This window comes from Seriola dumerili, unplaced genomic scaffold (genome assembly GCF_002260705.1).
Source record: "Seriola dumerili isolate Sdu_G_001 unplaced genomic scaffold, Sdu_1.0 BDQW01001690.1, whole genome shotgun sequence".
Lineage (NCBI taxonomy): Eukaryota > Metazoa > Chordata > Actinopteri > Carangiformes > Carangidae > Seriola > Seriola dumerili.
In genome coordinates, this window is record NW_019175945.1 from 248927 (window position 1) to 266611 (window position 17685).

The window sequence follows — 17685 nt, forward strand, 5'->3', positions numbered from 1 at the left end:
CAACAAGCAGAAGTTAACCAGCCCTGGTTCCAGGCTTCCGGGTGGATGGATTGGGAACTGCACCTCTGTAAAGGACTCAAGGATTTTGCATCTTTATATATCCACTGTGGAAGGTGTCAAGTAAAACACACACAACCAGAATAAATCATAAGGAAGGTCGGATAGCTTCAAATTAAAAGCACAAATGTGAAACCAACCAACTAAAAATGGGGGTTTGTTGTAGTCTGAAAATGTTGCTTTTTTTGGTTGGATTTTCTTAAGGGAGGCTTTTATTTTGAATACTTGCACGAGGCAGTCTTGTGGGTTTCAAGTGCGACACAGAGGATATCACACTCCCAGATGGAAGCAGAGGTCAGAGTGGCTCTGTGTGCGGACATATCCGGACAGGAGGCTAATGATCTGTGGATGCTGTGAGATGTAGCTGTAATCTGGGTCGACCTGCCAGGGAGGATGCTATGTTTTTGCGGGGGATGACAAGGCAAGTCGTTTTCTGTTGTAAGAGGAAGTCACGCCGGTCTTCATTCGGTTTTCGGGGCTAATTTAAAGCTTCACTTATGAGCAGCAAATGTAACACGAAATATTAAACCGCACAATAGGGGTACTGAATAAGTGTAAGCAACTGTTTAATTCGGCGTATATATACACTACCAAGCAGCCATAAAAATCAATATAAACCCCAACTTTAATAAATGTGATGTCACAAGATACCGCCCACCGTGGTGCATTTGTGGGAAGGAAGTCTCCGTAGTAACGTACCAACTCTAAAATCGGATTTTTTTGTTAAATCATTGGCACATTATTAGATGTAGCCAAATGGAACTCGACGTTCTGATAAATTCTGAAATCTTGTTTTATCAGTAATATATTACAACAATCTGGCCAGGGTCCTCCTCCATGTTAAAGGACAAGGAGGTGTCCTACAGTGCTTGAGTTTGTGAGGGTGCTGCATTCATGTAAATGATGTACTGATCTGATCTCAGTCCTACACAACATAGATCACAGATTCAACGATCACAATGGATACAAAGCACATACAATATTAACAATTACAGGAACTATTAACAAATATAATTCCCCAACTCATGCTAAATGTGCTCATAATACATATCCAGGTGGTATTAATGAATACTGTTTACAACCTTTTGTCCATTGCCCAAAACAGCAAAAGAAAAAAAAATCATTTGAATTTCTCAAGCTTGAAATAGGTTGTGTTTCCTCTATGATTATAAATATAGATTTTTAGATTGTTTTTATGTTTAAACATTTTTATCTTACCATATTCTGAGTTTTACTTGCCATAATTTTTTTTTGTCTTTAATAAAGAGAAAATAAACACTTTTAAGCATTTGCTAACTCAACATTTCATCTAAACAATCTGGTATGGCAGTGATGAGAATGTGATATTTCAAAGCAAAGTATGTGATAAGCCCATCTCTGTTTTTCCTGAAGTGGATTCAACCGACTCTGATCAATTCTCCCCTGTGGATGAACCCTCGGACTCTGATGGCTGTGATGAGGAAGAGGTTCGCCTCTGTCTGCTCCTCTTCTTCAGCTGAAGAAGACAGTGCAGGCCTCTATGACAGTGCTCCCATTTCTTCCTCTGATCCACCCAGTGAACAAGAACATCCTTGTGCATCTCTGCTCTGGTAAGCTATCTCTGCTGCCTCCATCACTTGTTCCAGTTGTCAGCTGCCACATACAAGACATCAATAGTGGAGGAAGTGCTCAGCTCTTTTTTATTATTATTATTGAATAAAGTAGCTGTATTACACTGTAAAAATTCTCCATTCAAAGTAAAAGTCCTGCATTAAAAATGTTACTAGTGTAAAAAGACTGTTATTAGCAAAATGAAAATCTAAAGTAATCAATGCTGAAAAATGGCCTGTGTGAGTGTAGTACTAATGATGAATTTGAAGCATTTTATTTACTGTTGAGAAATTAAATATTTGACAAAGCATGATTTCACAAACTCATATGTTTTGTTATAAAAACCTGGTTAAATAAATGTAGAAAAGTCAAATTTAGTTAAGTAGAAGTATTAAATGGCAATAAATACTCAAGTAGAGGTAGCTCAACCTCTGACTTAAGAACAGTACTTGTGTTTAAATATACTTAGCTACAGTCCATCAGCGGAAGACAGGTGATCACAAAAATACGCAGAACGACCACAGAGACAGAGACAAGAGACGTAGAGACACAAAGTGATCAGAAAGTGATGCGAAAAAAATTGCCCCACAACAAACAAAAGAGAAACAAAGCAACTACAATGAGAAGCAAAATGACAACTATATTTTAAAACAAGTAGAAACACCCAGAAAGCAGTTTACCTTTAAAAATCAGCGATTCACTGACACAGGACAGGACGTCTCCAGCAGCTGGGAGCTGAGCTGTCTAACATTTCCTCAGCTTGTTTCTCTGATAACTTCAGATCCAGACGTCCGACGACTAAAATCCTTCATCTGCTTCAAATATAGAGCTGAAAACCACCGAGGTGGAAAAAGTGTATGTGGTTTACAGATAAAAGTCAATGTTGAGCTTCAGTCAGACAAACACACTGACACATGATCATAGAGGATATGATGTCACTGACAGGCGACCAATGAAACAGAGCGTTGTCATGATTAAAATCACAGATTTCTCTGGTTTGAGAATTGATGGAAACATTTGGGAAAATGTAAGAACACAACTCAACAACATATAGAACACAGGTCTAGTTGTTCTTAGACATTTTAATGTGGAAACGTCACAGATTATAACTTTAAGAGAACATTGTTGTTGACACCTATACAGACACCTGCACTGAGAGCATGTATAGTATGTGATGCAGGTTATTGGCTGAAAACAACCATCTACAAAAGGACTACCTGATCAAAAGTAATTAAAGAATTTCCAGGGGGACTACACTGGTGAGAAATAAGCCTCACGCACAATGAGAACTAAAAAAAGTCACTCTGTCTAGTTGCCACAGTGTCCAGGACTCTTTGCTGAGCTCCAACAGCAGCTTCACCAGATACAGAGGCATCCTCAACTGGATCATCATTCTCTTGGTCAGTTATCTCTTCTTTTTTTGTGGAGTAGATAGATATTTCTTAGTTTTTACTGAGTTACCAAACATGTGCTTTTACAATAAGAAGAAAAGCTCTGAATGAGGACCAACATTGACTGACTGTCGGTGTGTGTGTTTTCTGATTTTCAGGTCCTGACTCATGCTCACTTGTTCTTAGAGAACTTCATACAGTGAGTATAATGGATGCTGCTTACACTCACTGTTTAGGCAGAAACTCTTGTCTACTGTACATCTTCTGCTTAGACTGAGTTTAGATTTTGGATAGACTTTCACATCCTCGTGAATGTTACACATAATTTGTGTTTAATAATAATATTTTAATTCGATATTAACTTCTAATGGGGTTGTGGATATGAGAAAAGGTCCTTTTTTAAGCATGGGCGCACATGACTAAAAGCAGCGAGGAAGAGTTTATTTTCTTTGTCAAATCGTAACTGTAATCAAAATTAAAAACTCTCACCTCTCAATCTTCATTTTTAGCCAAGCTAGCAGCATGACTCTATGGCAGTGTTATCAGTATGTCGTCCACCTCCTTGGTCCAGACTGAAATTTCTCAACATCTATTAGATGGATTACCATGAAATTTTGTACAGAAATTCATGTTCCTCAGACTTTGAATCTTAGCGATTCCTTGATTTTCCATCACCAGGTCAAATTTTCTATTTATACCTGCAAAACTAACAATGTTCCCATCTGCTGAACTTTGTGTTTTGTCCTAATTAGCAAATGTCAGCATGCTAACACGCTGAACTAAGAGGGCAGCTATGGTAAACACACTGGCTGTATAGCATCAGCATGTTAGCTCTGCCATTGTGAGTACTGGTATTAACATTTCACTCAAAACACTTCCCTGCCTACCTACAGTCTCACAGAGCGACTAGGCTGTAAGCTGCGTCTTCATGGCATATACACACTCTCTGCTAACAATCCCACAGTGTAATGTGCATCATTGTACATGTGAGAAGATTACAGTCACCCGATCCTCAAGCTCTCAGTGTTTACATAAAAAAAAAAAACAATTATTAGTATGCGTCTGAAATCTGAATTTACTGCACTACTACTGTGTAAACTACTGAGTGGCCATTAGACAATATGAAGTGAATGAGTGAACAAGCAAGTGATTTCACAGCCTTAAAATCTTGTTTCCTCATATATATAATTTAATCTTCAGAGGGAAAGTTCAGTCTTTATCTTTAAAACAGTAGTTTGGAAGAAAATAAATACAACTCAAGGTCCCCTTACTAGACTTCTGTGGAGCTTTCAGCCATAATTCACAATATGTATCAGCAGATGGAGCTGCATAATTGCTTAATTCACTGGACTAACTCCCCTGATGAGGAGTTGAGGAGACTGTAAGATAAGATGCGCCCAAAAGCTGTGAAAAAAGCTAGTAAGTGGACCTTGAGTTAAAGTTTTTTTTAAATTTTTCTTTTGTAAAACCATATTTTGTCATTTGTAATTTTGTTTAATTAAGTTTTGCTTTTGCTATATAGCCAACGTTAGTATTAACAGCTGTTTATTTATCAGTCCTGCCAAGAGCCTCAGCCATCATTGCGTTTATAAGATAAGAGGTTATAATATGCCCTCTGAACAGCGCTATTTCTTCAGGGCAGCCTGGATGCTCCAGTGATGAGATGGGCCATTCGGGCTGGGGATAGCTGGTTAGCATGTTAACTTCAGTAGAAGAAAATAAGTGATAGAAATCACAGAATGCAAAACAAAAAGGTTGCTTAGCCACAACTGGAGACAGCTCTTGGTAACTAAAGGAATTAAGTTTGAGGCTGAACTCACAACGTTTTTTCTAGACTGTTTCAAGCTGTAAATGCTAATATTAGCTATGTAGCAATAGCAAAACTTACCTATAGCTCCTTTAAACATTCACCATATACATTATATCATTTATATTTGACTTTTGTCCTTTGTTCTCCTCCGAACAGACATGGCTTTTTGATAGATGTCAAAAAGGTCTTTCAGCATCTCATTGAGGACAACTGCAACTGGCCGTCTGTCAGCCTCTTCCTGGGTGAGACTCAGTGCAGCAAAAATACCAGCATCCATAAGATAAAAGAAATTTACATCAGAAAACCTTTAGGCAATGATTAGCCCCTATATGGGGCTAGGTAAAACAACACGCTGAGCCTGTTGTTGTGAACATAATATCTGTATTTCTTCCAGGAGCCAACGTGTTTGCTATTACAGCTTTGCTCCTTGAGAGGTTTCAGGAAAAGGTGAGATGAGTCCATTTTCTTTTTCTCTTTAATTTTGGCTCAAAGATGCTCTGATTTACAGTAGATAATACACCACGATTTAATTCACACCATATCGTATCAGTTGTGCTTGTATCAGGTCAAATTATTTGTCAACTCACAACTGTCATTGAATGATCAACACTTCTGTTTTATCCATTTCTGTCAGGGTGTGCTGTCCCCCACCAATGGCCATCGTTTACATCTCGCAAATCTAGGGCTGCTCCTGCTGTTTCCTGCTGCAGTCATTGTGCATGAGCCCACAACATCGACGGGTAACAGCTGTATGCATGTGCATCAGTATTACATCACATTTAGTGTGCATATATGATACAGTAACTAAAATGTATCGGTTCAGTCATTGTGTTCAGGTTGTCTGTTCGTCTGTCCCATTCTCGTGGACGCGATACTTCTTCAAATTTGGCACAAACATTCACTAGGACTGATGACATTTTATATCCACAAGGTCAAAGGTCAACTTCACTGTGACATCATAATGTTCTGCAAAAACACTTCGGGCCATTATTCAACACTGTATCTCAGGAAGGAGAGACTGAGACCAAATTTCCTGTAACTTGGCTGTTTGGTGGAGGAAACAACCAGGAGGTAGCTGGACAGCTTCACTATTCAGTCAAATGGAAATATTCTATCATCTTATAGTTTACACTTTCCTCATACTTCAGCCTGACATATGTGATATCTTGCTCTAGAATCAATTTCTACATGTTAGACCAATGTTTGTCTCAGCTCATTGTGCTGTAAATGATGTTGCAGCCTTGCTGGCATGTTTCTGTTTTGTCCACCAGGTGGAGCATTCTTCTCTCTCTGGCTCTACACTGTTCTTGGGATGAAGCTTTACTCATACCAGGAAGCAAATCACTGGTACCGACAAGCTCATTTAACTGATGCAGGTGTTTACTTCCCCAACACCACAAGTTGTACTAACCTCAATTTAAGACAAAAACAAAACTAATCCAACAAATGATTTCACATCTGTGTGTTTGTAGATAAAGACCAGAATGGATCAGTTGCACAAAAAGCCCAAAATGAGCATCTGACCTACCAAGGTGAAATGGCTTGTTATGCTTAAGGTGATGCTGATTTCTTTACATTAACCTGTCATCATACATTTTGTCCTCTGTGATTCTGTGTTTTATTTCTCAGATCTGTATTATTTCCTCCTTGCCCCCACTCTGTGCTACCAAAGAGATTTCCCGTGCACTCCTAAGGTCCACATCAATAAGCTACTGCACAGGCTGCTGGAAATGGTGAGCTGAGAGAGTGGCATCTGTATCTTTTAAGGTTTGATTGATGTTTTTTTATAGGATTTTTTTGGACCTAGTCTCTTTCCAATATATAAAAAAATCCCACATTACAGCAGTGTGGTACGTATAATAATTACAGCAGTAATAAATAGTTATCCTTTGGCCTGAGAGGGTTTTTACCATGGAAAATGTATAATTCCTAAATGTGTAATGCCTAAAACAAATCAAAGAAATAAAGTTAAACGCGGTAGACACTGTCACATGTTTTTCATTTGTATGCATGCACGTACTGTGTTATAATTAAATGAAACAATTAAACATTTATTTGTCTTGGGGTTCTGCCCCTAAAAGACATAATTGAACAGTTGATACTTTATTACTTTTCCTGTAACATCCCTGGCCCTTCATAAGATAGATAGAAACACTGCACCTTATTAATTGTTGCATCTTCTACTTTTAGGTGATCGTCATCCAGATCATGGTCGGCATTGTACAGCAGGTACAGCAGCTGGTTAAGCTCTTCCTTCTTTGTATAGAATTTTTGTGATGACACCATCCTTGTCAACCATGAATGTTTCTTTAACACCTCCAAAAGGGAGGAGTGTATTGTTTTAATTGTTTTTAGATGATATAGGTATATGGCTATAGGTATGGAAATGTCAGCCTGTTGGTTGGGCTGAAATATCTGAACAAGTATTAAATGGAAAACCATTTAATTTTGAACTGACATTCATGGTCCCCAGAGGATGAATCATAGAGACTTTGGTAATCCTCTGACTTTTCCTCCAGTGCCATCAACAGGTTGACATTGGCTTTTGGTGAAATATCTTGACATCTATTAGATGGATTACCTTGTAGTTTGATGCAGATGATAATTGTTCTTGGACAGGAGAAAATGTCAAATTATCCACTGCTTTGGTTTATGCTCAAATAGCAGCAAAACTAATGATACTTTCATCAGCTTCAGCTGTACTTTGCTTATTAGCAAATGGTAGCATGCTAAGATGCTAAACTTAGAGGGTAAACACAGTAAACATCATACATGGTTAACATAAGCATGTTAACATGTTAGCATGTTGACATTAGCATTTAGCTCAAAGCTTTACTTAAATAAAGCCTCACAATGGTGCTAGCGTGGCTGTAAACTGAGCCTTGTTTCTGAATGTGTGTATTTACCTTGAATGCTGTTACTGCATTGTGACTGTGTCTTCTGTGTCTTTTCCCCTCAGTGGATCGAGCCCATCTTCCAGAGATCAGAAAACTCTTTCTCTGTGAGTGAAACACAGTCCCTCTAATAACTGACAATATTAGGAAAAGACCTCTTCCACACTCACTTATTCTTATTCATAGAGTATGGACATTACTATGAGAGTGGAGCACCTGGTGGGACTGGTGGTGAGTGATTTTTATTTATTTTAACATTATATTCTATTGACTTAAGATATCTTGGTTTGAATTTTCCTGAACTATAAAGCACTTAGCCAGTGTAAGTTGGACAAAGTCCACAGCTCTATTAATTGAGTCAGAGTACAGATCCTCCTTCTAGATTCTCAAATATGACTCCAACTGAAAGTTGTTAAGTTAGATTTTCACTAGAGTTAAAGTACTGGAGTACTTGATTTCAAAAATACTTAAGTATTCAAGAGTATCCTACATTTTCTTATGTCAACGCATTGTTGCATTGTTCCACATTTACAGAATCTAATGACTCTGAAACAACCTGCTGACTGACTGACTGGCTGACTGACTGACTGACTGTAGAACCTGTACAATAAAAACCTGCAGAATATGATACAAAGCAACGAATGAATGAATGAATCAACAGCAAGAGCCAACTAATACAAACTGTTTAAAAGTTTATCCTCAACATGCTTTCTCAAGTTGAACAGCTTTTTTTTTTGGCAGTGATGAAGTTTGGTCGTGGTAAACACAGCAAACATTTCAAACTAAAAGAATCTTTATTTTTAAAACTTTAAAAATGGACTTAAGGTCAGAGCATGCTCTCTAGTGAAGAATCTTCTGCCTCATCTTTATCTAACATTGAAAAATGCAGCAATCACAACGTAACTGACAGTGTATGGTCTATCACATTTTCAAAAATAAAAGAAAATTCACTGTAAAAGCTGTGCTTCAAAATAACGAGTTCGTCATAGAAATGTAGTGGAGTCAAATGTACAATATTTATCAAGTGTAGTCGAGTAATAGTCAGAAGTTTTTAAATAAAATAACACTCAAGTAAAGTACAGATACTGGAAAATGTATACTTAAGTACAGTACTCAAGTAAATGTACTTCATTACCATCCACTCCTGATATGAGATGTCAGTGTACAATAAACGGATGTAATCTCTTTGAGGGAAGTTGTCCCAGATGGTGGTGATGATGACAAAGGAGGGGGAGGAGCAGTGTGTTTGGTCATGATGATTAGAGATAAAAGTATGTGCATCATCGTACATACAGTATGTCGCACAACAACACTGGGAAAGGAGAGAGATTGCTGTTAAACGTGTGCTGTATTGGTGTTGCTAACACATTTTCTTGTCAGGCACCAACCCATTTCCTCTGGCTGCTCTTCTTCTTCTTGAATCACTCCTACCTGAATTTCTGTGCAGAACTCCTGCGCTTCGGTGATCGCCATTTTTACGGAGACTGGTGGTCAGTTGCACAAATCGGTGTCTGTACATTGTGTCGTCGCACGCGCAGAATCACTGGCTCACTATGTTTCATCTTTCATTAACAGGAATGCTACAACTCTGATCACTTTCTGGAGGAACTGGAATATTCCCTTTCAGAAATGGTGTCACAGGTATTTTGGTCAGACAGGATGAAACAGCCGTCAGTTTTTTACTCAAATGACATGAATCCTAAATAATCCATCTTTTGCTCTCCCCCTATGACATGTCTTTGCTCCTGATGTTCTCATTTGTGTGAAGACATGTATACACACAGCTGGTGGAAAAGAATGTGCCATCGTCACGAGCAGAGTTACTGGTCTTCCTGATGTCTGCAGCTGTTTGTGAGGTAAAGCACAGATACCTGTATCTACCTGTATTAGCCAAAATGTGCTGATGTGTAGTATCAAACTAAGTATCAAACTTTAGTTGTTTTCCTTACACTAATGTGATTATGAGTTGGGTTAACAGCTCGAATTCACAAAGCATTTTATCTTAGCACTAACAGTCTTCCTAAGTCACACTAAAAGTCCTCTTCACAAAGCTGCTGAGCCCAACTTTTACTAAGGAAGAGGAAAAACTCCTGAGCTAAGAGAGTGACTCTGTTGCTATGGCTGACGTCAGTTTTCATGGATGACCTCACTTGCAGGAACCACAGTGATTGGCTGATGAAAGACCGTCCGTGCCGGTGAAAATGCATGCGCGACATCCCGCAGTAATAATAAAAAAAACAGTGAGAAATAAAAGAATACAAATTAAATAATAATGGATTAGGTGCTGTTTACTAAAGTAGTTCATTCTCCAAAATGGATCTGTATGATCAGGTTTGTGTCGAACCGGGAGAATTTAATTTGACTATAAAAACTTACATTCAGTTCTCTCAATGGAAAAAAACACAAAAACCTAACCTGTCCTAGACGACCTAACTAAAGCTAACTGGCAGCCTATTAGCCACGGTCTGTTGCAGCTGTACCTGTTGTAATGTAGCTGTGGTCCCAGCTGTGGGTTGAGGTGTGAGAAGGATCCATGACTCGTGTGTAGATCCTGGCCACTTTGCAACATTGTCTACAACTGTAGCATTGAAAACCTATGGTTCTGATCACACTTGGTAGACTGGCAATTGCCATGAAGCTGCTTTATTTCTCTGTAGTTGTTGATCATCTAAAAGAAAACGTATGAACTGTCCTATGATGTCGCGTCAGAGCGCATTTATTGTCTGGTGAGCAGATCGGCTTCTCTCTGTTGCCAAGTTGCAGTGTTGCCAAACACTGATCGGTTGTTTTAGTTGGAGATGTTATTGCATCTTTCACAAACTCCACAATGACCATTATTCCCTCATGATTGAGTCGTATCTTTTAAGTAATTCAGCATCGTGTAAGGTTTCCAGAACACTGTGATGTGGAATGACCTCAGCCCTTTAAGATTGTCTGTGATTTGGTCTTATTGAGTTAGGAGTCCTCTCCACTGCTTCTAACTTCTCCCAGGCTTAGGAACTATTTTTAGTGTAAATGGCTTTGTGAATAGCTCTTAGTTAAAAAAAAATAGAAGTCCTAAAGTCAGGACTGACATGGCCATTATTTTAAGGAGTTTCTCCTAAATCGGCAAGTTAGGAGCTACTTTTAGCCTTAAGATGCTTTGTGAATATGGGCCCAGGTGATTAAAGATGCTCCATTTTTAATCAACCTCACTGGTTTCTAAAATCTGCAGTAGCCTATTTGTGAGATGTGGTTACATGTTTTCCACATGTGCTCCACATATTACAACCTGTGGTAACATCTTTTCCACATGGTAGCACATGTTGGAGTATGTGATATTATGTGACACTTGTGATCAAATGTTGGGAACACATGTGTCTGTACTGCCTCCTTTAGCACATTGTTTTGGTTTTACAACAAGGCCTGCTCTCATAAACCATCACAGAGGATTAAGAACCAGATATTTGATTAAGCAGATGAAGACAAAACCAGAGCTAAAAGAATAATGACTATTGGTATCACAGCTATCATGTGAACACAAACATGACTCCCAGTGAATGCTAATATTGCTCCGTGTCTGCTGGACCTGTTAATTGGAAATTGTTTACTAATGCACTTTAACACTTTATAAGGTCATGTATTGCGTTTTCAGCATGCTGTGGAGCTCCTCTGCCCACTCGGGCCAAAAATAATCAGTTACTGCAGCTTTAACAGAAAGGTTCACATATCTATCTTAAAGTATTTCTCACATTACTCACACATTTCAAGTTATTCATTTCTGCGATCATTCCTTCTTTTCCAAACTCACCATGAAGAGGTCTTCTACACAGTCCTCTCCTTTATGAGTTCAGCTGAAGCTAATATCAGGCTTGAGCAGTGTTAGTGAGTCAAATCCAGTAATTTTCCAGTTACAGTTGCAGTGTTGTTAGTTCAAATTTACCTATTTTTGTAAACTGTGCTGCAGCAAACTGCCTACTGGAGGATCATATTAGCTCCACTTGACCTTTTAAAGGCATTTTTGCATAGGACACAGTCTGTGGATTTTGTCCCCCATCACTTGCATAGTAAACGTTTATGGCCAGTATGCACAGGAGGAACAATTACAGCAGCTAGGAACTCTTGAAATGTACACAGGTTCACTCAAGTAGTCATTAGTAATTGACACTATTAAAATCTTTTGCCACCAAAGAGGTGGATGATTTCTCTGCTCAGATATCTTTAGACGTATGTACATATAACCAGCTCTTATCATGTGACAAATCATTGTAGTAATCAATTATAATACATTTGTAACAATCAAACTGCATCATGTTCATGTCAGCCTATTAACAGCACAGTAATAATCTGTGGTGATGTTTTTCCCTCTCTTCTACACAGTATATGATCGCACTGCCTCTGCACAGCTGTCGTCTGTGGATCTTTCTCGTCATGGTATTCGAGGTGAGAACATTACATTGTATTCACATGGATCCATTAGGAAAAAACTGTGACTTAAAGGGAAACTACAGTTTATTACAACTTTTCTTTTATGTGTTCTGTTGGTTATGGCACCACTGGGAACATGGCTAAAAAAAAAAGTTTCAATGGAGCAAGAAACACAAACAGTCAGACATTCATACAGGATGTAAACAAGACAACAGGTAAGTATTCTTTATTTTGGAGAAGGGAGGCAAGCAGTAAGATTACACGTTGTAAACATCCACCGTGGTTTAAAGACAGACTTCCTGCCATACCTGTTGTAGGCACTCACAGTTTTCCTGTTTATTGAGGGATTATTACCATTTTATCACTTTCAGTTTGACTTCAGTTTTTACTTGTTGTCTGATCTTCTGACTGGTCGTTGCCCTGTTTGACTTATTTTTAACGCTGTCACTACTTTTTTTTTTATAATGACCAATAAAACTGATGGCTACAGTAACTGAAATGAAACCTATGTTGCAATCAACTGTATTTTTCCTTTGAGCTCTCAGGACACAGCTATAAACAAATGTATTTACTCTTCAAAGTTATTATTTATCTTACTATATGTTCTTAACTGGTGAAAGGTATTATTTTCTCTTTGATGCTTAAAATACACTTAACGTGATGAGCTACAGAGCTGGCCATTCATTTTCTATGAGAAGTGGCAAATAATTTGCAAGGAGCATCACTCTAGCCCTCAGTGTAGACACAGCTACTGTATTGATCCATATTACTTTAAACCTAAACTGCAAAAACCATGAAAGCCAGCAGTAACTGTAAGCTGTAAGAGCAGACACCCAGAACATACAGAACATTATTATTATTAGTGTGCAATTATTTTATGATTATGCCAAACAAAGCTGGAGGACAATCTATGTATTATTAAAGCTCCATATTTTCTTCTTCACCTGTTTTTTATTTGAAGTGTTGATCCATAAGAAGATATATTTGTGGTTTTAAGAACCAAAAACCATCTCAGTGTAGTTTCACATCTCCTCTCTCAGGCTTCTCTTTGAAGCACTAGTAACAACAGATCAGTGAGCCAATCAGAAGAGAGGAAGCTCTGAGCCTCTCTTCTGATTGGCTGAATGTTTACTAAGTGATCCAATAAAAATAAAGCAGATTTCAGGTAAACACCCAGAGAAACTAAATCCTGCAAGGTTGGATGGTGGGTCCAGGTGGGCGGGGCTTGGGGCATGGCTGAGAGCGGTGACTGCTTTGTTGTGACATCACAAAGTTCCAGAAGTCCTGACGGCTGGTTTTAAGGCTCAGTTTCTGAATACAGGCTGTGTGCATTTCTCTGTGGACTGAGGCTTTGATACTTTCACAGTATTAATATAGAACCTAGACCTGATCTATAATCAAACAACACATGGACAGAGACCTTTAGACTATATGGGACCTTTAAAACTTGGTGTAGTTTTTTTTTTCTTTAGCTAACACTGTGTCTTCTCTTTGTAGCTCTTGGTTGCAGTTTTCCTGAAAGACTATTTCCAGGGAAACTATGGCAACGGTTTAGTGTGGCTGTGCCTTCTGCTGGGCCCACCTCTGGCTGTGATCACCTACTTTCACGACCACTACATCAGCTTCCACAACTGTCATCAGTCATCATCCTCACCACTGATATCAGTCCACCATCTTCCCAGCAGAGTTTGCCTGCAGCCTCAATGACCATGGAGAAATGTCTGAAATGTATAGATACTTTATTGATCCTGAAGAATATGAAGGATCTGTAATATTTAACTGTATTTATAAGCAGAGTGAGAGGATATGACTGTCATCCAAAGCTCATGTCTGTGCAAGAATCCATTCAGATCTCTGGAAAACCTTTTGAAATTATTCAGCAACATATATATATATATGTATATATATATATACATATATAGTACATATGTTGTATAGCTCCATTAATGTACCTACGGACTTGCATATAATGCTACTATACTTCTGCATCAAAAAAAAAACATCTGAAAAATGAAATGCAATAAACAACTGATTTTGTAGTTTTTAGTCTAAATTTGTACATCCCATTCTTGTTGAGTGACTGAATCATGAACAGGCAGGCTGCTGCAGGCTCAGCCAATGTGTTAGTCAGGAAAGGCCTCCATGACGATTATTGGTAGAAGATAAGGTTGCTGCTTACACACAGCTGTGCCAACATGTGGTTAAGAGGCCCAAGTTTATTCAAGTTTACCGTAAGTTTCATGGACACGGTCCAGTCAGGAAATACAGGGGATGATTGTACCTCATGGTTCAATGAGTCCAAGTGTGGAATTATTTAAAGCATGTCTACCAGCCAAGGAAAGTTTATATAGGCCTCATAATTCCTCTGATGTATTTTTATGTTTTATTTTATAGCATGTAACGACTTATATAGGCCTACCACAGAAATATGTCATCATTGTTAAAAAACAACACTTTACTTTGATTTTTCATCATTAGATAACTCTTAGATACAGAAGACATTAGACATTTAATGTGATGCTTTAAAGTGACTTGTCAGAACTCAGTGTCTGTACTGGTAAAAATCATGATCAGTACATGGTGCATAGACTGTCATAGTCATAGTCAGTGCTCTTTCCACCGGGACAGCTAAATGGAAGGACTCCAGATTGCTTGTATGACGATGGCAGGATAAACCCTCTTGGATCAGTACAGTCAGCATCTGCCATGGTAATTATCACACGGAAAGTATGAACTCATTTGTCAGTTTATTAGGTACAACTAGCTGAAATTAATGCAGCCTCATACAACCATCCGTTAATGAATCCTACTTCATGAAGGTTTCAATGTTCAGTTTCTGTTGAAACAGTGTTAAACATGTTGATTCAACTATACGATCATTTTGGAGCATGTAGTTTGTGGTGCCATTTAACTGCAATGTGTTAAACCGGTGTTACTATTATTTTGTCCACCCCATTCAAATCAATAACACAAGGCTAAACAACACACACAGTTGTATAATGCAGCACAAACTGCAGCTTCTAAAGTCAATTTACAGTTGAAGAAGAAGAGCTTATTGCAGGTTTCTTGGATGAGGATGCATTAGCTTTAGCTAGGTGTTAGGTGTAAACTGCCAACTGATTATGCATTGAACTTAGTCAGCTCATTGTATGGTATATTTTAATTGACCATAATCATTATTCCTTACATATTTTGAGAGACAAGGCAGTTCCCTTGAGCTCTGTGGAGCATATCATCCATAGATTGTTGCGGTGGTTTTCCAGCCCACAAACTCCACTCGCATCACCTTGTTTCCAGCAGACAGATGTTTGTAGTGAAAAAGCTCTGATAAACTGACTGTATATGTGACCTGTCCAGCACCATACGGCAGAAAAAGGGATCAAAGAGTGGAGCGTTGTGCTGCTAAAGAACCAGGTATTTTTCTTAGAGGTTGGTAGAGACCAAAAGAGAGCAAGCAGAATAAGCATCAAATGATCTCAATGCAGAATAATCATCCTTGTGAGGGTTATATAAATATATATTTCATCCCTGAATTATTATTACTGGTGCATTAATGTGTAAGTAGCTTTGTTCTGTAGTTTATTCCAATGTTAATCTCAACATTACATAATAACATTAACTTAAGATGATTACATGTTTCAAACACATAAAGCAGTGGAGTAAAAAGTACAATATGTAGTGGGGTAGAGTTTCCTCAATTTGTACAATGCAGCAATTAATTGAATGTACTTTTCTACATTCTTCCACTGTGACCTATTCATGTTACAAAGCCCCACAATTTCTGTAAAATCACTTAAATCTTGTTTATAGGCTGGGAAATATGTTGAATCAGAGGTTTGAGATGGCGAAGGATCCTAATTGTAGGTGTAGCCGCATCTCTTTGGAGCAGTGGCCTCTCCAATGGAAACTGAAGAAACGAATGCTTGTCGTTTGAGAGCTGCTCAGACATGGAAGGAAGCAACACGAGAGTACAAGAGGTCATTTTGAGATTTGAACAGAAGAAACTTTTTGTTCGGCCCTGAGCCTCTTTCTTTTGTTTTTTTCATCTCTGGATATTTGTGTGAAGCTTCAACAGACATACATGAATGATATTTTACAAAGGGGATAATGATTGAAACAAACTTTTATAATTAATCTATGAAATAATTTCCCTTTTCTCTGAAACTACAGTTCCTCTCTGTGGGTCCAAATTTCAGCAACAGTTAATATTGTCACAGCCTGCACTTCCTGGTTCGGATCATTCATTGACTCTGCCACGCCCCCGCTCCACTCAGCTCCACTGCAATCAGGACAGTCACACACACCTGCTAATTACCTGCTCACACACCTGATTCCCATTGACTCTGCCACTGTTTAGTCTCCAGTTTTCCACATTGTCACTGCCAGGTTGTTCTTTCTTCTTTCCCATGCAAGACTTTCTTGCAGTCACCATTTGAATCTGCTGTTGCTGACTCAGCCTGTCTTTGATTGTCCTTCATTGCCTGTTCCCCGGTAAACGACCTAGCCTTCTAGGACTTTGCCCTGTGTTTTTTGGTGTCTGTCTGTGGCTTTAGGTCGTTGTACAGCTGCAGCGTTTTGAAAGTGAGTCTCTGTAATCAGCTGTTTCCCCGTGGAGAAATGTTGAGTTTTTGCCTGTGCCATTTTCTGCTATAGATTCCTGCCTGCATCATTGTCTGTGGTAAATATTAAAGGATATTAAGAACTGAATCCTGAGAGCTGTGTGTTGCATCTGGGTCTACCTCCAGTCTGTTACAAATATGCTTCTGTTCATCCATGAGGGATGAAGATGAACATTGTTGAAAAACCTTCGCTTTCCTAGACGGCGAGCAAGTGATATAACTGATATAAAACAAGCTTTTCATTTTTAGACCAAATGGAAAAACTATGAGCTAAACAAATGTATTTATAAATGGTTGATTTAATGAGTTTTATGCTGAAGTATTTATTGATTATACATTCTTTTTACAATTCCTATTTTTAATGCCTATTGAAATATGAAAATAAGGAAATGCTTTATTACTTTTCCTGCGATATCCCTGGTCCTCTGTATTCCAGAGCCACTGTGCGTGGCCTGTTTTCAGATTGTGTATTTCCACCTGTAAACCTTGTAAAAGGAGCTTCTTCTTCTCTGGTTTCTAATCAAATTTATGGAGGTTTATTTACAGTGGTGTTCTCATGTCTGTGTGTTCAGGTCTGACTGAGCCATGACACGGGTTTTTATCTGATGAGTTTCACATGTTTTTGGACATTGATATCTGATGACTTGTTAAATGATCTTATTGATCTGATTTGTTTTAGAGATCAGTTTGAGTGTTTTGATACAATACGTGAATAAATGTGACCAGTAAGAACAGACATGAGGAGCTGCTGACATAGATGAACAAACGTAGACTTAAAAGTACTCTCATTGTAGCATCGTAATTCATTTTGAACATTTCTAGCAAGATACAACAAGATTCCTTTTTTACAGATGGGTCACTTCAATTGAAAACCAGCTGTATGAACATTTACTTACCTGATGTACCCATCAGCAAGA

At 38.4% G+C, this 17685-nt stretch overlaps 1 protein-coding gene across 3 annotated transcripts; it reads left to right on the forward strand.

Moving 5' to 3' along the window:
* Nucleotides 1-323: 323 nt before the first annotated feature.
* Nucleotides 324-14174, forward strand: LOC111238841 (diacylglycerol O-acyltransferase 1-like). 3 transcript variants are annotated; one of them, XM_022768544.1, is made up of 18 exons: nucleotides 324-478; nucleotides 1450-1646; nucleotides 2960-3047; nucleotides 3197-3237; nucleotides 5005-5090; nucleotides 5243-5295; nucleotides 5483-5597; nucleotides 6120-6224; nucleotides 6321-6380; nucleotides 6478-6581; nucleotides 7039-7077; nucleotides 7808-7849; nucleotides 7929-7973; nucleotides 9123-9232; nucleotides 9318-9383; nucleotides 9511-9598; nucleotides 12102-12164; nucleotides 13647-14174. In XM_022768544.1, exons 2-18 carry the CDS (start codon nucleotides 1486-1488, stop codon nucleotides 13854-13856), a joined length of 1476 nt encoding a protein of 491 aa, XP_022624265.1. In that variant the 5' UTR covers nucleotides 324-478; nucleotides 1450-1485; the 3' UTR covers nucleotides 13857-14174. The 3 variants fall into 3 exon arrangements, with proteins under 3 accessions (XP_022624265.1, XP_022624267.1, XP_022624268.1); XM_022768546.1 differs by having other exon boundaries at nucleotides 5483-5588; XM_022768547.1 differs by lacking the exon at nucleotides 13647-14174 and adding an exon at nucleotides 12303-12383.
* Nucleotides 14175-17685: the final 3511 nt, after the last annotated feature.